We start from the raw sequence: 19209 nt of genomic DNA on the forward strand, positions 1-19209 counted from the left end.
GATCAAGATGTGGAACTAGAACCCAGGTCTCCTTGGGACTGGCTCTGACACACAAAGGCTTGCATTGTGTGAGGATGTGAAGCCCATGCACCATGTGGGTCTTTCTGCTGTTGGGGGATTAGGATCCATTCCTGAACAGGGAGCCTGGGCTAATTCATGACTGAATTCACCTGGGGGGTGCAGAAATTCTGTAACAGAGAGGAAAAACCAGTGGACAGAAACTTTAATTCCAGAATACGGGACTGTTTCCTATTGCCCAATGCACTGCCTCTGCCCCTTTGTGGTCCCTCTCCTTGGTACACCCTCATCCCACGTTCTCGCTCTAGCTAACGCCTCATACTTTGCAATTTACCTGGATATTTATATCTTCCAGGAAACCCCTGCCCCTCTCTGAAGCTGGATCAAAGGACAGTCCTCCAGGCTCCCACAGCACCTGATGATTTCTTACATCTTTATGCTTTCCACTGTGTATTAAAAGGGGCTGCATTCTTCCATGCTCCTGGAGAGGAAGAACAAATATTGTTAAAATGTCGATACTACCCAAAGCAATCTACATATTCAATGCAATCCCTATCAAAATAACACCAGCATTCTTCACAGAGCTAGAACAAATAATCCTAAAATTTGTATGGAACCAGAAAAGACTCCCAATAGCCAAAGCAAGCTTGAAAAAGAAAACCAAAGCAGGAGGCATCACAATCCCAGACTTCAAGCTATACTACAAAGCTGTAATCATCAAGACAGTATGGTACTGGCACAAGAACAGACACTCAGATCAATGGAACAGAATAGAGAACCCAGAAATGGATCCACAAATGTATGGCCAACAAATAATCTTTGACAAAGCAGAAAAGAATATCCAATGGAATAAAGACAGTCTCTTCAGCAAGGGGTGCTGGGAAAACTGGACAGCGACATGCAGAAGAACGAACCTGGACCAGTTTCTTACACCATATACAAAAATAAATTCAAAATGGATAAAAGACCTAAATGTAAGGCAGGAAGCTATCAAAATCCTCGAGGAGAAAGCAGGCGAAAACCTCTTTGATTTTGGCTGCAGCAACTTCTTACTAAACACGTCTCTGGAGGCAAGGGAAACAAAAGCAAAAATGAACTACTGGGACCTCATCAAAATAAAAACCTTCTGCACAGTGAAGGAAACAATCAGCAAAACTAAAAGGCAACTGACAGAATGGGAGAAGATATTTGCAAATGACATATCAGATAAAGGGTTAGTATCCAAAATCTATAAAGAACGTATCAAACTCAACACCCAAAAAACAAAGAATCCAGTGAAGAAATGGCCAAAAGACATGAATAGACACTTCTCCAAGGAAGACATCCAGGTGGCCAACTGACACATGAAAAAATGCTCAACTTCACTCATCATCTTGTCTTTCCCAAGTCTTTCCCAAGTCAAAACCACCATGAGATACCACCTCACACCTTTCAGAATGGCTAACATGAACAACTCAGGCAACAACAGATGCTGGCGAGGATGTGGAGAAAGAGGATTTCTTTTGCATTGTTGGTGGGAATGCAAGCTGGTGCAGCTACTCTGGAAAACAGGATGGAGGTTCCTCAAAAAACTAAAAATAGAACTACCCTATGACCCAGTAATTGCACTACTAGGTATTTATCCAAGGGATACAGGTGTGCTGTTTCAAAGGGACACACGCACCCCCATGTTTATAGCAGCACTATCAACAACAGCCAAAGTATGGAAAGAGCCCAAGTGTCCATCAATGGATGAATGGATAAAGAAGATGTGGTACACACACACACACACACACACACACACACACACACACACACACAATGGAGTATTCCTCGGCAGTCAAAAAGAATGAAATCTTGCCATTTGCAACTACATGGATGGAACTGGAGGGTATTACGCTAAGTGAAATTAGTCAGAGAAAGACAAAAATCATATGACTTCACCCATATGAGGACTTTAAGAGACAAAACAGATGAACAGAAGGGAAGGGAAACAAGAATAATATAAAAACAGGGGTGCCTGGGTGGCTCAGTTGGTTGAGCGTCCGACTTCAGCTCAGGTCACGATCTCGCGGTCCGTGAGTTCGAGCCCCGCGTCAGGCTCTGGGCTGATGGCTCAGAGCCTGGAGCCTGCTTCGGATTCTGTGTCTCCCTCTCTCTCTGCCCCTCCCCCATTCATGCTCTATCTCTCTCTCTCTGTCTCAAAAATAAATGTTAAAAAAATTTTAATTAAAAAAATAATATAAAAACAGGGAGGGGGACAAAACAGAAGAGACTCTTAAATATGAAGAACAAACAGAAGGTTACTAGAGGGGTTTTCGGAGGGGGGATGGGCTAAATGGGTAAGGGGCACTAAGGAATCTACTCCTGAAATCATTGTTGCACTATATACTAATTTGGATGTAAATTTTAAAAAATAAAAAACAAAATTAGAATAAATAAAAATAAATAAATAAAAGGGGCTGCATTCTTTCTCTCTAAATAGCCTGAGAGCTCCTCAAGGGCAGGAACCCCACTTTTTGAAGATTTTATTTGTATTTATTTTATTTTAGAGAGAGAGCAGGGGAGAGGGGCAGAGGGAGAGAATCTTAAGCATGCTCCACGCTCAACATGGAGAACAATACGGGGCAGGATCCCATGACCCTGGGATCCTCACTTGAGCTGAAATCAAGAGTGGGAGCTCAACTGACTGAGCCACCCAGGCGCCCCTTAAGATCTTGTCTCTAAGTAATCTCTATACCCAACATGGGGCTTGAACTCACAACTCCAGGATCAAGAGTCACATGCTTCATGGGCAGAGCCAGCCAGGCGGCCCAAGGACCTCACTTTCTCATCAGGGTATCTCCTGAAGGCTGTGCCTGGCACTCAGTAGTAAATGCTTATTAACAAAGATGAATGAACAGAGGTGGGTTCAAATACTTTTGTATTTGGAGGAAACTGAAACATCTTCCAGTTTCCTATTCATTTCTGGCACATAGAAGATGCTCGGTTAGTTTCTTGAATTGAATTAAACAGAATTAATCATTCTGCAAATACATCCCGCGTCTGAGCGGAGAAGTTACTTGGTGCTAACAGATTTGGATAAAAACTATGTGGGATACAGACCTCAGAACTCGAAATATGTGCTCAAAATACGCCGATTTCCTTCCTCATTTGGACTTTTGAAAAAAGTCGGTGGGCGTGAGGAATAGGTCCTCCTCCCAAGCAGTCCAAATTTACTAGGTGATTCTTCCCCAGATGCTGCTCCGTGCTTGAGGGCTGCTATTTCTCGGTGGCCTCAGCCTCCGGCTAAGGGAAGGGCGTCTGCCCTGGCACCGAGAGGTGGAGACCCCAGGAGGAAGGGGGGGGGGGGGAGGGCCCGTTTGTCACGGACCGGTGGTAGCATAGGGAGGCCGAGCGGCCTCCTACTGGAGGCTCGCTCTTGAAGTCCATCTTAGGGCTCCCTCCACCGAACTGTTCCCCAAATCAGCACAGAGTAGGCCCTCACTAAACATTAAACCTAATCAAGGGCCAAACGAATTGTGAACGGAACCCCAACAGCGCGAGGACTGGGTCCGCCAGCGCCCCCTTGCGGTGCTCTGCACCAAGCCGCCACCTGGGAGAAGCGTCCCCGCGGTCCCATCGGCGAACGCTGGACACCACAAAGGACCCGAGCTGCCAGGGAAGGGGGCCCCTGGAGGGGATGTCGTCCGCGCCACCCCCCACCCATTTTTAGAGACGGACACTGGGCCCAGGGCGGGGAAGTAGCTCGTCCAGAAGGCCCCGGGAATGCGCTCCAGCGGCTCAGGGCGGCGGTCTGACGGCGGAGGCCTCGCGCGACCCGCGACCGGGCTGCGCTGGCACCTCAAGCAGTCCGTGCTGACTCACGGAAAGGGTGTCCCGGCGGCGGCAAGGAAGCGCCGGTGGGGATGCCGGGCCACGCGCGACCTCCGGCGGCGGAGCTACATCTAGAACCCGGATGGACGCACCGGCGCCGCGCCCCCGGGGGCTCGCCGCCCGGTACACTGCGCCCCCCAGCGGGCGCGAGGGACAAGCAACGCCGCGCGCTCCCGGGCCCACCGCGCCCCCGGCCGCGCGCGCGCGCGCGCGGGTCCCGGGAGCCCAGCCCTCCGCGCGGGCAGGCGGGAACCCGAGTCCTCTGCGCCGCGGGGGCGTGGCTGGGGGCGTGGCGCTGGGGGCGTGGCTGGGGGCGGTGCACTCCGAGTGCGCTAGCCGGCCGAGGTCCTAGCGGAAGCCCTCGCGCCCGGAAGCCCCCACGCTCGGTCCCGAGATGTCTGCCAGCAAGCGGGTGGCGAAGGTAAGGAGGTCGGGCGACCCCTCTCTCACGGCTCCTCTCGCCTCCCGTGACCTGCTCCTTGCATCCCTCCCCCGGCTTTCCGAGCGCGGTTATTTGTCCCTATTACCGCCGCTTGGCCCGGAGGAGGAGCAGGTCTTCGAGAGGGGCAGGAGATGGAGTCTGAGGAAGCGGGGGCGTATGGAGCGGAGCTGTCCCTGGCGCCCTGGGCTGCGCTGGGGATGCGGATGGTTCCTCCCGTATTGGTTTCGGTTTCTTTTCTCCTACAAGAAACTTGTGATAATAATTGCTTGCTTGTCACTGAGGTGCTGGAAAGGTTCCAGGAGCCAGGCTCTCTGCTGGAGTGGAGGGGTTTAGGGACAGAGATAACCAGAACAAGGTCTTTGCCTTGGAGTAGCTCATGCCCCGCCCTTAATTGGGTACCTATGTTTCTAGAGTCCCGACCAGTATGGGGTGTTGAGTAGGAATCGGGAACAAAGTTCCCTGGGTATTCTCGGGGGGGAAAGATGCCAAGGCGCAGCTGGCAGGTGTCCCGGAGTAGGTGGTGCGCACTCATTCCTTCTACAAATGTTGTCGAATGCCTGTTATGTGCTGGCTCCTGTTCTAGAAGTAGGGAAGCAGAGATGAGCAAAAATCCCCCCTCCCTTTGAGCTTTCTTTCCAGTTAGGGACACAATTTGAAATGAGGTCTGGAAGGATGGGAAGGGTCAAATTCCCCAGGATATGGGAAAACCCAGGGCGTTTGAAGGGGTGTAGCCAGGAGGTGGGCACAGGTGGGGAAGTAAGAGAGGTCAGGTGAAATGGGTCTGACATGCCCCAGACTTTGACCCTCTTGGAAGTGCCCTTCCAGTATACAGAGTGGGAGCAGGGTTAAGGGGGTGAAGAGGGCTGCTTTCTCCTCTCCGCCTTTGAGAGTTAGAGAGTCTCAGGTTGGAACACAGAGCAGGCTCAATCCAGAAGAACTGAAATCCGGAGGTTGGCAACAAAGTGGGGCAAAGGGTCTTTCTAGCCAAGTGGGAAAGAACTAAGAGCCGGTATTTATCACACTGGCACCACTAAGTGCCTGGCCATTTACGTTAGCTCATCAGATTCTCACAGCAACCCTGTGAGAGAAGCCGTATACCCCCATTTTACAGATGAGGAAGTGGAGGCTCAGAGAGAATAACTCGATTGTTCAGGGTCACCCAGTAAGGAGTGATGGGACTGGGATAGGAGTCCAGGTTGGTAGGGCTCCAACCTGCACCCCCTTCCAGTGGCCTCTTTACTTTTATTTTCTATTTCTCTGAGTCAGGTGATTTCCTAATAGGCCTCAAGAAAGAGCTGAGTGTCCTAGGTTGGGTTTCACATCCTCAGGCTTGCAGAATCTTTTGGCAGAACTCATTTATAACAGAAAAGTCCCAAGGGGCACCTGGGTGGCTCAGTTGGTCGAGCATCCAACTTTGGCTCAGGTCACGATCTCGCGGTTTGTGAGTTTGAGCCTGATGTCAGGCTCTTTGCCGACAGCTCAGAGCCTGGATCCTGCTTTGGATTCTGTGTCTCCCTCTCTCTCTGCTCCTCCCCCACTCATGCTCTGTCTCTGTCTCTCAAAAATAAATAAACATTTAAAAATTAAAAAAAAAAGAAATGAAATGTACCAAATGATCTCAGTTATAGTAAAGTCAGGAAAGTGTCCATTCCACAGCTTCTCTATTTGACCTAGAACTTCATTCTTGCCAATAGATGATACTGGAGCTAGGACTCATGGTAGCAAATATGGAGTGAAAAATAAATGAGGGGTCAGAAGCGCCTGGGTGGCTCAGTTGGTTAAGCACCTGACTTTGGCTTAGGTCATAATCTCAGGGCTCGTGAGTTTGATCCCTATGTCAAGCTCTGTGCTGACAGCTCAGAGCCTGGAGCCTACTTCAGAGTCTGTATCTCCCTCACTCTCTGCCCCTTCCCCTGCTTGCACTCTGTCTCACTCTCAAAAATAAGTAAACATTAAAAAAAAATTTAATATAATAAGTGAGGGATCAGAGACTGTGCAGAAGGCACAAGAAGCAGTTTTTTGTTATGAATAGAGAGTATGGGCTAGCTAAGAGATAGGAGATGGGGCCAGGGTTGTGTTTATGTGTTGGGGGTTCAGAGAAAGTTCACGTGGTCCACAGTATGAAAAGCCCCTCCCAAACTGTGAACTGGTTTTGAGCCACCTTTGTTTATACCACAGTTTCCCAGCCTCGTTACTGTTGACATCTGGGGCTGGCTAATTCTTTGTAAGATGTTTGTCAGCATCCCTGGCCTCAACCCACTAGATGCTGGCATCACTCCCCCAATGTGTGACAACCAGAAATGTTCTAGGGGTGCCTAGTGGCTCAGTCGGCTAAGCGTTCTGACTCTTGATCTCAGCTCAGGTCTTTTTTTTTTTTTTTTTATTTATTTTTAAGAGAGAGAGAGAGCGCACAAGTGCACATGTGCATGAGCGGGGGAGGGGCAGGAGAGGGGGAGAGAGAGAATCCCAAGCAGGCTCTGCGATGCCAACACAGAGCCTGACCGGGGGCTCCATCCCATGAACCATCAGATCATGGCCCCAACCAAAATCAAGAGTCAGATGCTTAACTGACTGAGCCACCCAGGTGCCTCATCAGCTCAGGTCTTGAGCTCAGAGTCATGAGTTCAAGCCCTGCATTGGGCTCTGCACTGGCTGTGAAGCCTACTTTAAAAAAAAAAAAAAAAAAAAAAAGGCCTAGGCATTGCCTAGTGTCCGCTGGGGGTGTGGGGTCAAACTGCCCCCAAGTTGACAACCAATGGTTTATACCCATTTGCTGTTCCAGAGGCATATGACCTTGCCCTTGAATGTCTTCTTATCTGTTATTGTTACTGTTTTGTTTTCAAAGAAAAAAAAAAGTCTGTTGACCCCCGAAGAGGAGACGGGTTCCTTGGTCGATGTGTTTGAGAAGTTCTGCATGCTGTGGGCGCACAGCTTGGAGATTTGTGATGCACAATAGCACATTGAAGGCTCTGGGAAGTCCTGCAGTAAAGGAATCTGTTTAGCTTTGTGCTTTCCGATGTACTTGACCGTGGATTCCTTTTCCATCAATAACTATTGAGCTTGCATGGAACACACTGTATCTTTGCTCTGACCCGGCCTCTGCCTTGGTGCCTGTCCCCTTCCCTGCATGGCCTGGCACAGTGGCGCCCTCTGCGAAACCTTCCCGCTCCCCTGTCCTCTTCCCTATTATGTGTCCATACCCGTTATTCACATAGTCACATTCACCCTTCTGCCATCACTCCAGCAAAGTTCTCGAGGGCTGGGCCCTTCTTACTCAAGTGTCGCTAGAGGATGCTCCGTAAAGGGCTGTAGGGAGAATCCGCTGATGTCTGGGTATCTGGGCTACCTCTTTAGGGGACGGGGTGAGTCACTCCTTGTCCCCTTGTTTCTCTGCGTGATGTGTTTCTCTGCTGCAGTCTGTCTGAACCGTCTTCCTTCCCCAGGCCTGGAGGACTTTGTCTTTGCTGTCCACTCTGAGCACTATAAGGGCCTGTCGTCATGCCAGACACGCAGTGCATGCTGTGAGGAGGGAGGGAGGGAGGGAGAGAGTTAGGCCCTTTCAGGAAGACAGCAAGATGACAGAGGTCAGGTGGTATCTTGGTTTCAGGAGGAAAGGCTCTGAAGAGAGTTTACTCCCAAGTGGTAACATCTGGAAGCAGCGATCTGCACCTTCCTCCCACCCAGTACCTCCAGAGCTTGGTGAGCCTGAAGTCGGATAAGTCACTTAAAGCACATAGCGCTGTGCCTGACACATTCTGAGAGCTCAGTAGTTGAGGGCTCTGACTTTGCCGGCTTCTGCCCCTGAGGGTGTCCTTTTTGAAACTTGGGACAGCTCGCTGCTGGGACAGGGAGGTGGGGGGCTGAAGTAGGGGAGACCGGCAAGCTGCTCACTGATGCATCCCCTGCAGGAGCTGGAGAGTCTCCAGGCAAAGCTTCCCCGGTACCTACGGAACCTGTTCAGCCATGATGCCGATGTCCTGGTGTGGCACGCCCTCCTCCTGCCTGTGAGTGTCGCCGGGGATCATGGCCTTTGATTAGGGTGACAGGCCAAAGCCATGGGCAGGGAGCCTGAGGACTGGGTGAGAACTTCCCCTGTCGTGGAGTCCTTTTTGTAACTGGAGGTCAGTCGTTGGTAGATGAGGTCTCTGGACTGATTGCTTCTGAGATCAGAGCAGACCGATGAAGAGGTTAAAAGATTTTTGGATCTGGTAGGAGAGCCTGTCCTCAAACCCGTAGGACAAGCCCACCCGGTGACAACCCATCACCAAGCCCACCAAGAAGCTACAACAGACAAACAGCATCAAAAGAAGAAAGAAAAGATCTTTTGGACCTTTGTCGGAGGCTGGGGATAAAGTTCCTGTTCGTAGTTGGTAGAATTTGCTCCTTCAAACCCAAAATGTATTTTGTTTTCTTTTAAAGGTCATATTCCTGGGGTGCCTGGGTGGCTCAGTTGGTTGAGTGTCCAACTCTTGATTTCGGCTCAGGGCATGATCTCACGGTTTGTGGGTTTGAGCCTCACACAGGACTCTCTGCTGACAGTGCGGAGCCTGCTTGGGCTTCTCTATCTCTCCCTCTCTCTCTGCCCCTCCTCTACGCACACTCTCTACCTCCAAATAAATAAGTAAATTAAAAAAAAATTAATGTTTTTTTTAAATTGATAGTCTTTTTAAAAAATTTTGTTTAATGCGTATTTATTTTTGAGAGAGGGAGAGAGAGCATGAGTGGGGGAGGAGGAGAGAGAGACGGAGACACAGAATCCGAAGCAGCCTCCAGGCTCTGAGCTTCAGCACGGAGCCCAATGCGGGGCTCGAACTCACAAACCACGAGATCATGACCTGAGCCAAAGTTGGATGCTTAACCAACTGAGCCACCCAGGCGTCCCCCAGAAATAAATTTAAAGATCATATTTCAGACAACTATTTCTTTTTTATTCTAGCATAGTTAACCTACAGTGGTATATTAGTTCCAGGTGTACAATAATATAATGATAGGACAACTGTTGTTACATATGGCGACGTAGATAACTCATCTTTACCATTCTGATTTGTCTCCATTTATTAGATCTCTCTCAGTAAAATCTCCCCCTGAAAATAATATTCTAGTGGACCAATCTGCGTGCAGGATTTCTCTTTTATTATTAATAGACTGAAGATCTTTTCTGTGGGAGAGTCATTATACACCTTTAATTACATGGACATAAAAATTAAAACAGTAAAACTTGTCATTAGCTCTTTGGAAGATAAAAAGAACCATTCATTTGATTATTTAGGATTTGGTCTTTTTACTGACAATGCAATGGCCTGGATTGTGCCCTCTTCTCTTTCAGCCGGCCTTTAGTCCTGAAAAATAGGGAAAGGCTTGACTCGGGGCAACATACGAACCTCGGTCGTGTCCAGTGGGCTGCTGGTTGAAGCAATCCGTTTACCTGGCTTGGAGTGAGGACAGCTGCTCTGGGCCTCAGGGACCAGAGGAAGAAGGTGCTAGAAGGTGCTCCAGGGACTGATTAGATGCCCCAGGGAGGCTAGCTCTGAGGTGGATGAGAGTAAAGGTGGAGGAGCGGGTGAGAAGGCAGAGGTGGGCGACAGGGACACCTGGGGGACGTCACATTTCAGAGAATACTGTGAAATCACAGTCGGCAAGACCAAGGTGGGGCGTCTTCTGGTCTGAGCACAATTCCAGTGTGTGGAGGGGTGTCTCTGCCCCACCTCCAAGCAATTCTTAGGACACCAGCTGGGTGTCCTACTACTAAAAACAATATTTTTAGAATTTTTAAAATGTTTTATTTATTTTTGAGAGAGAGAGAGACAGATTATGAGCAGGGGAGGGGCAGAGAGAGAGGGAGACAGAAGCACGGAGCCCGATACGGGGCTCGAACCTGTGAACCACGAGATCATGACCTGAGCCGAAATTGGACGCTTCACCAACTGAGCCACCCAGGCGCCCTCCCAAAATCATGTTTTAATGCTTATTTATTTAGAGAGAGGCAGAGAGTGCGAACAGGGGAGGAGCAGAGAGAGAAGGAGAGAGAGAATCCCAAGCAAGTCCCGCACTGCAAGCACAGAGCCCAACTTGGAGCTTGAACCCAACAACCATGAGATCATGACCTGAGCTGAAATCAAGAGTCGGACGCTTAACCAGCTGAGCCACCCAGGCGCCCCTGGATGTCCTGTGTCCTACTATTTAACTCACTTCTGACTCCATCTACCCTGGAGATAGCATCGGATCCCACAGATTAAAGGCTGGGTTCCACATGACTGTCCCTTTTACACACCCTCCCCCTTCTCCTGTCAGATGTCAGTCCCAAGTCCCGGTTGCTTCTGACTGAATGGTTATAAATCAGAGGCTCCCATGACCCCTTCTTCAGGCTCACTTAATTTGTTAGGGTGGCTCACAGAACTCAGAAGCATTTTACTTGCTAGATTGCCAGTGCAAGATGGGGGAAGGGCGCGGGGCTTCCGTGCCCTCTCTGGACACGCCATCTCCCCAAGCCAACACGCGTTCACCAGCCCAGAAGCTCTCTGAACCCTGCCCTTCTGGGTTTTCACAGAGGCTTTATTACGTAAGCATGATTGATTAAATCTTTGGCCTTTGGTGACTGAACTCTAGCCCTTCTCCCCTCCAACCCTCTAACCCCCTGGTTGGTTCCCCCTGACTATAGCCCCCCTCCTTAGGTGCTTCCAAAGCCACCTCATTAACATAACAAAAGACATTTCCGTCACTCTCAACACTTGGGATTGGGGGACCAAAGGCTGATGCAGAACAGCCAGCTAAGGGGGCCCAGAGGTGCCTGATGAAGCCGTAAAGGAGGAATGGTTGGAGGGCAGGGGAAGGAGAACCCAGACAGGTCTGTGGGATGAGCTGACAGATTGTCCCTTAAAAGCTCAGTCTCCGTATACATGCTCACCAAGGTGGCCCCACCTGTCACCTCTTATCACGGAAGCTGACAGTGGGATGAGCTTTTGAAAGCTAATAGTAAGAGTTGCCATTCATTACCCACTGTGGACCGAGCCCTGTTTCCAGGGCATTGCCTGAGCAGTCGTACTGAGCCCTCTCAACCGCTCCGTGAGGAAGACTGACATCTTTTTAGGGTTGGGGAAATGGAGGCTGAGGCAGTTGAGTAACTTGTCACACAGAAGGTCACACAGAACAAGGTGGCAGGATACTGACTTTTCTATGATTTACTAATGGCTAAAATAGGGTCACTTTTGAGATTGGAAAGAAAAATTCTAGGGCTCTTAGGATATTGATGCAGAACAAAATAAGTTTATGATTAGCTTCCAATTATCAGTGCTGCCAAAATAACATAATAGTAGTATAATATAATAGTATTAATATAATATATAATATAATTATATAATTATAATATAATATAATATAATTATATAATTATAATATAATATAATATAATATAATATAATATAATATAATATAATATAATATAATAGTAGATGCTGGTAGTGGTGAGTTTTCATAATACTTTTATCCAGTGGCAGTTTTGTTGAGACTAAAGTTCAATTCTCCACAGCTTCAGCAAAGAAGCCCCCTTCCAGTGAGACAGTTGGCCAACACCTATAAAACACCAACTCTTCTCTAAGCACTTAGCAATGAATTTTTTTTTTGCAAAAAAAAAAAAAAAAAAAAAAGAATAAGGTGGCAGAGCTGGAAGAATAGCCGAGTGCTTTTTTTAAGCCCCAAACTCAGGGGCACCTGGGTGGCTCAGTTGGCTAAGTACTTGACTCTTGATCTCGGCTTGGGTCATGATCTCACAGTTGGTGAGATCGAGCCTCACATGGGGGTCTGCGCTGACAGTGGGGAGCCTGCTTGGGATTCTCTCTCTCTCTCTCTCTCCTCTCTCTCTGACTTTCGCTCTCTCTCTCTCAAATAAAGTAAACTTAAAATAATGAAAAATAAACCGAAAGCTTAGAAGGAAATCAGACTTTCTCAGCTGACCCTAAGGTATAGTGTGAAAGCCCTCGGGGTGGCCCAGCTTCTTCATTTTACGGATGAGGATCCCGATTCCTGGAGGAGCTCAAAGCCACATGGTGGGCTTGAGGCAGAGCTGGGGTGGGCTCCCAGGGCCTTCAAGTCCAAGGCTCCTCTGTTAAGACCCAGGAAGCCCAGCATGCAACCCTGCAGACAGGACACGTGGACATTCTCCCATCCTTTTCTGAGGCCTCATGCTCGGCTCTGTCTCCACTGCACAGGCCTTGGTCTCTTATCATCAAGAATGAAAAGCTGAGCCATTTTCCTTACCTGCCCTATACAGTTGCCCCATCTCTTATCTCAGACACGCCCAAGACCCCTATGGCTCCCCTTTGCCCTCTGCTAACTAAGAGGAGTTATCTTAAGACTTTGACTGTGGGCTTACATCCATATGTCCTTGTCCTGTCTTCTCAGTAATGAAGGCTCTGAAAGGATCTGGAGCTTTGGAAGCAGCCGGAAGCCCCTGGACTCTGTGCTGGGGTCACCCGAGTTCTGGGGCTCCCCCCTTCTAGGGGTGTAGACTAGTGCTCACATATGGAGACATAGAGTTGGCAATTCTGGGTTCCCCTCCAGCACTCCACTGGGGCCCTGGGCAAGTTACAAGACATTGAACTTGGGCTTCCTCATCTGAAAATGTAGATGCTAATAGTGGTGAGTTTTCATAATACCTACTGTATTACCTACTGACACACAGATAGTGCTTTCCATGTGCTGTTCTAAGCCCTTAACATAAATTAACTCATTTAGTTCTCACATAAGCTGTATGAAGAAGCCTATTATTGTCATAGGGAAGCACAGAGGTTAAGTTACTTGCCTAAGGTCACACAGCTAGAGTGGCAGAGCCAATATTCATACCGTGGCTCCGAAGTCCATGGAACCCCTGCCCTCTGTTGCATGGACTAATATTTGTCAAACTCTTAACACAAGGTGGCACAGAATAGGCACCCAGGAAAGTTTTTCAGGTTGCTCGAAGTCTGGAGGGTCTTCTACTGGCCCCTGGCTACCCCTAACCCCCAGTCACTCCAGCCCCTGAGTTCTTTCTTTCTGTAAAATTTTTTTATTATGGTAAAGTACACAATAACAATATTTACCCTTTTTATGTTTACAGTTCAGGGGCACTAACCCCATTGCATTGTTGTGCAACTGTCCCCATCACCCACCTCCAGAACGTTTTCATCTTCCCCTTCCGAAACTCTGTACCCATGAAACACTGACTCCCCATTCCCTCTCCCCCTGCCCTGCCCCATCACCTGGCATCTCATTTTCTATTTTATGGCTGTGAATCTGACTATTCTGGGTACCTCACGTAAGTGGAGTCATACAATATTTGTTCTTTTTTCTCTAGCTTGTTTCACTTAGCATAATGTCTTCAAAGTTCATCCATGTTGGGGCACACGTCAGAATTTCATTCCTTTTTAAGGGTAAATAATATTCCATTGTACATGTATGCCACATTTTGTTTCTGCATTCATCCATCAGTGAGTATTTGGGTTGTTAGCATGGATCCTGTGCTAATTCTGTGTTTGGATTTTTTTTTTAATTTTTTAATCTATTTGAGAGAGAAAGACAGAGCATGAGGAGGGGAGGGACAGAGAGAGAGGGAGACACAGGATCCAAAGCAGGCTGCAGGCTCTGAGCTGTCAACAGAGCCCGACTCGGGGCTCGAACCCACGAACCATGAAATCATGACCTGAGCCGAAGTCGGATGCTTAACCGACTGAGCCACCCAGGCGCCCCCTCTATGTTTAGATTTTTGAGGAATTGCCATACGTTTTTCCACAGTGGCTGCACCATTTTACATTCCCAAGCCCCTGACTTCTTATGATCCCCTCATTTTCTCCATTCCGCCCCCGCCAGTAATGATTTCTCCCATGCTTCATTCTTCTATTGCATTCTTCTTTTGCAACATGAAGACGTTGAAGCCGAGATGGCCATTTGTGGCATCATGGACGGACCTTGAAGGCATTATGCTAAGTGAAATGAGTCAGGCAGAGAAAGACAAATTCTCCATGAACGCATCTATAGATGGAATTTTTAAAAGTTTATTTATTTATTTGTTTATTTTTTTTAACGTTTATTAATTTTTGAGACAGAGAGAGGCAGAGCATGAACAGGGGAGGGGCAGAGAGAGAGGGAGACACAGAATCCGAAACAGGCTCCAGGTTCCGAACCATCAGCACAGAGCCCGACGCGGGGCTCGAACTCACGGACCGTGAGATCATGACCTGAACCAAAGTCGGACACTTAACCGACCGAGCCACCCAGGCGCCCCTGTTTGTTTGTTTAGAGAGCAGGGGAAGGGCAGAGAGAGAGGGAGAGAGGGAGAGAGAGAGAGAGAGAGAGAGAGAGAATCCCAAACAGGCTCTGCACTGTCAGCACAGAGCAGGATGCGGGGCTCAAACTCATGAACCATGTAGTCATGACCTGAGGCGAAACCAAGAGTTGGATACTTAACCGACTGAGCCACCCGGGCGCCCCATCTTTTCTTTTTAATTGTATCTGTGTGAGAAGACGGACGTTCGCTGAGCCCATGGTGGTAGTCATTTTACCATCCACTTACACCATCATGTTTGTCAATTCTTTTTCAATAGAAATGGACAGAAATTAATTATCCATTGAAAAAAAAAAAAAGAGCTGAGATAGTCCTAGTCAAATGTGACCCCGTTTTCGAACGAGGAAGCTGAGGCCCAAAGGTGGGAGGTGGCTGGCCCACAGTTGTCGCACAGAAAGAGCCAGGGTGGGACTTTTGTGACTCCCAGGCCAGTGTTCTTTTGTGACTCCACTAATCCACGGCTCAGTTGCCCAGTGAGTACAGGAGCCACCCGTGTCCGTTCATGGTCCCACCTGGGCGTGCCACAGAGGACTCCTCGGAGTCCAGGGGCGAGGCCGGGAGAGGGGCCGCCAGACCAAGGCCCCGGGAGGGAAACAGGCTTTTCAGAGCAGACGTGTGCTGGAACAGAGCTTCACCCCTTCTCTTGCGCAGGAGAAGCCACCCTACAACCTCAAGGCTTTCCACCTGCGCATCAACTTCCCTGAGGACTATCCGTTCAAGCCCCCTACGGTGACATTCACCACCAGGATCTACCACCCCAACGTGGGCCACAATGGAGAGGTTTGCCTGCCCATCATCAGCAAGGAGAACTGGAGTCCTTACACCAAGACCTGCCAAGGTGGGGCTGGGCCTCGCCTAACAGGAGGGTCTGATCCTGGAGGAGAGGCGATGGGACTGATTTTGAATCAGAAAACGCCCCAAAGAGGGGAGATAAAAATGGTGGGTCTCAGCTGAGCCTGTCTTCAGATAGAAGGGATGCGTCCTGAGATCCTGGGCCTGCTGACCTGGTCCTGCCTCAGCTTTCTACCTGGGCAGGTGGGACAGAGCAGCGTGGCCACGGGTCTGGGAGGGACGGGCTCTGTTGCTCTGTCTGCGGACCTTGCCGAGGTCTGCTCCTTCGCAGGCTCAGAGCCCGAAATGACAGTTGAGGGGATTGGCCCAGTAATGGCAGTACGTGTGGATTAAATGCTTTCTGCCCTGTGCCAGGAGCTTCACACACCACCTTCATCCAGTCCCCAGCAGCCCCGTACGGAGTGCTCTCACTGCCCATTGCATAGATGAGCACAGTGAGGCCTGTGGTAAGTGAAGCACTGGCCTGTGCTCGTCCCGCTGTCAGGTGGCAGAGCTGGGACTCACAGCCGGGCTTGGCTGACTCTAGACCAGCACTACCCTGCAGAACTTTCTATAGTGATGGAAATGATCCGTGGCTGCCCTGTCCACTTCCCTAGCCTCTGTGACAGGTGGCGATGGAGCACCTGAAGTGTGGTCCTGCGACTGATGTGAATTCCTGATTGCAGTTCATTTTAATTCCTTTCAATTTAGAGATCTGCATGTGGCTAGTGGCTACCATATTGGACAGTGCATTTCTATAGAGTCTGTGAATGTCATCGGTGCGTGAACCAACTCAGGAATTTTTTTTTTTTTAGTGTTTATTTTAATTTTTTTTTTTTTAATTTTTTAAAAAAAAATTTTTTTTTCAACGTTTTTTATTTATTTTTGGGACAGAGAGAGACAGAGCATGAACGGGGGAGGGGCAGAGAGAGAGGGAGACACAGAATCAGAAACAGGCTCCAGGCTCTGAGCCATCAGCCCAGAGCCCGACGCGGGGCTCGAACCCACGGACCGCGAGATCGTGACCTGGCTGAAGTCGGACGCTTAACCGACTGCGCCACCCAGGCGCCCCTAAATTTTTTTTTAACATTTATTCATTTTTGAGAGACAGAAACAGAACATGAGTGGGGGAGGGGCAGAGAGAGAGGGAGACACAGAATCTGAAGCAGGCTCCAGGCTCTGAGCTGTCAGCACAGAGCCCGATGTGGGGCTCGAACCCACGAACCGTGAGATCACAGCCAGAGCCGAAGTTGGACGGTTAACCAACTGAGCCACTCAGGTGCCTCTGGACCAGCTCAGGAGTTCTTAGCCTTAGAAACAAGGTCCCGGGGGGCAGGGGGTGGGGGAAGGGGAGGAGGAGTGGTCCTTGGGTGAGCTTCAGGGGGTCTGTGCAGCACTCTTAACTTAGAACTTCATGTTGGCGTGTATTCACACGTGCATGTGCCTCGAGAGATGGCCCACCGCCTTCTCCTGGTTCCCAGAGCCATCTGTGAAAGGTTAGGAGCCACGGGGCAATAGCACTTTATAGTCTGGAGCCTCAGAACCCCTTTTCCCAAATAAAAGTTGATTTATTTGGAATCCTTTTATTTTTTTTTTTTAAATTTTTTTTCAACGTTTTTTATTTATTTTTGGGACAGAGAGAGACAGAGCATGAACGGGGGAGGGGCAGAGAGAGAGGGAGACACAGAATCGGAAACAGGCTCCAGGCTCCGAGCCATCAGCCCAGAGCCCGACGCGGGGCTCGAACTCACGGACCGCGAGATCGTGACCTGGCTGAAGTCGGACGCTTAGCCGACTGCGCCACCCAGGCGCCCCTGGAATCCTTTTAAAAAAAATTTTTTTTTATTTCATTTATTTTGAGAGAGAAAGAGAGCAAGCAGAGGAGAGGCAGAGAGAGAGGGAGAGAGAGAATCCCAAGCGGGCGACATACTGTCAGCGTGGAGCCCGACTTAGGGCTATTTGGAATCTTAATATCAAACAGAAAAACAGGGCGGCTCTTGTTGGAAACAGAAACCCCATTTATCTCATTGACCCCCACGATGAGACGTTTCTATGAAGCCATGGAACATGGTTTGAAAAGCACTGACATAGCCAGACAGGGCTTTGGGCACCGTCAGTGAGGAATGAGGGGCTTTTAACTTGGTTGTAATGTCATCATCCTAAGAAATCGACCTCCTTGGGGTCCCCCACAGACTGAGCGTGGAGGTGCCAAGGGGATCTGGGAGGGGGCTGCCATCGCCTCCTTCCCAGGATTTTTCTCTCCGTCCTGATGTCCTGACCTGGCTTCTCTCCCCAGTCTTGGAGGCCCTCAACGTGCTGGTGAACAGACCAGACCTGGGGCAGCCGGTCCGGTTGGAGCTCGCAGACCTACTGAAGCAAGATCCGGAGCTGTTCCACAGGGAGGCCAGGGAGTTCACCCTCAAGTATGGAGTCGACCGGCCCTCCTAACTGGTTCTGACCCCTCTCTTTGCTGGATCCTCTCTGTGTGACGGGCGGACATTTCATGGAAGCTGTGGGGGGCCGGGGGGGGTGCGGCTGGAGCCTCCTGTCATTTGTTGCATGTTTTCCTTCTTAAGTAGCTAGTCATTAGCCTGTGTGTGTGTGTGTGAGCATGTGTGTGTGTGTGTGTGTGTGTGTGTGGCATGGACCCATTCCCACGTTCACCTGGCCACAGTGTGCTTTTCCTGCTCTTTCTCTGCCCCAGAGGCAGACGAGTTCACGTTTGTGCAATTACAGGCCAGCTCTCCAGGGCTCCGTGCTCTCACAGACACAGGTTGCCTTCAGGCCAGCTGGCAGGAAATGAACCTAGGAGCCGCCTCGCATCCCCCTAGGGCCCAGGCAGAGGGGCAGAGGGGATGTGAGGAGTATGGAGGGGGGGCAGGGCACTTGGAGAGAATCATATTTACACTTGAGTGATTTGTTTATTATTTGAAGTCAGCCAGACTGCTAATAGGTACTTCATGTCTAGATTTATGCGCGAAACCTTTCCTTTTCCCCTGATGAATCATGAAGTGAAGAATCTAATCTCTATCCAGAAATCTGACTATGTGGTTTTTTTATAGTGTGATATTTTTTAATGTTTACTTTTGAGAGGCAGGGAGGGGCAGAGGGAGAAGGTGACAGAGATCTGAGGCTCTGTGCTGACAGCAGAGAGCCCGAAGTGGGGCTTTGAACTCACAAACTGTGACATCGTGAGCTGGCCCGAAGTCAGGCACTTAACTGACTGAGCCGCCCAGGCGTCCCTCAGGCGTCCCTGACTATATGGTTTGTGTTTTTAAAATTTTTTAAATTTGAGACAGAGAGAGGGTGAGAGAGAGAATGGAGGAGGTGCAGAGAGAGAGAGAGGGACAGAGGATCTGCAGCGGGCTCTGCACGGACAGCAGAGAGCCCGATGCAGGGCTTGAACTCACGAACTGCAAGATCACGACCTGAACCAAAGTCGGATGCTCAGCCGACTGAGCCACTCAGGCGCCCCACATGCAATCCCATTAGGTTACCAGTTTCTGGGGGCCAGGCTTCAGCCTGGGAGGAAGCCCTCCAGCTTCCAGTCCGGGATGACCACAGAGACCATCTGTTTGTCCGGCCATTAAAGTCACAGATGAATTTGGAGACCGGCTGAGTGTTTATTGAGAGGATGGTGTGGTTTCCTCAGGAGAAGGTGAGGTGGGGGGTTAGCTCCATCTACACAAAGGTGTGGCCCTGTTCCCCAGAACTGGTGGCTCTCTGGGCTTCGAGTAACCCCAAACAC

At 49.6% G+C, this 19209-nt stretch overlaps 1 protein-coding gene across 2 annotated transcripts; it reads left to right on the forward strand.

The window, feature by feature from the left end:
- The first annotated feature begins 4153 nt into the window (after positions 1-4153).
- On the forward strand, positions 4154-18499 carry UBE2L6 (ubiquitin conjugating enzyme E2 L6). 2 transcript variants are annotated; one of them, XM_025928088.2, is made up of 4 exons: positions 4154-4294; positions 8224-8319; positions 15282-15468; positions 17758-18499. In XM_025928088.2, exons 1-4 carry the CDS (start codon positions 4268-4270, stop codon positions 17907-17909), a joined length of 462 nt encoding a protein of 153 aa, XP_025783873.1. In that variant the 5' UTR covers positions 4154-4267; the 3' UTR covers positions 17910-18499. The 2 variants fall into 2 exon arrangements, with proteins under 2 accessions (XP_025783873.1, XP_086533492.1); XM_086677366.1 differs by lacking the exon at positions 8224-8319 and having other exon boundaries at positions 4167-4294.
- Positions 18500-19209: the final 710 nt, after the last annotated feature.

The sequence above is a fragment of the Puma concolor genome, chromosome D1, assembly GCF_028749965.1.
Source record: "Puma concolor isolate L17-30 chromosome D1, mPumCon1.1.hap2, whole genome shotgun sequence".
Lineage (NCBI taxonomy): Eukaryota > Metazoa > Chordata > Mammalia > Carnivora > Felidae > Puma > Puma concolor.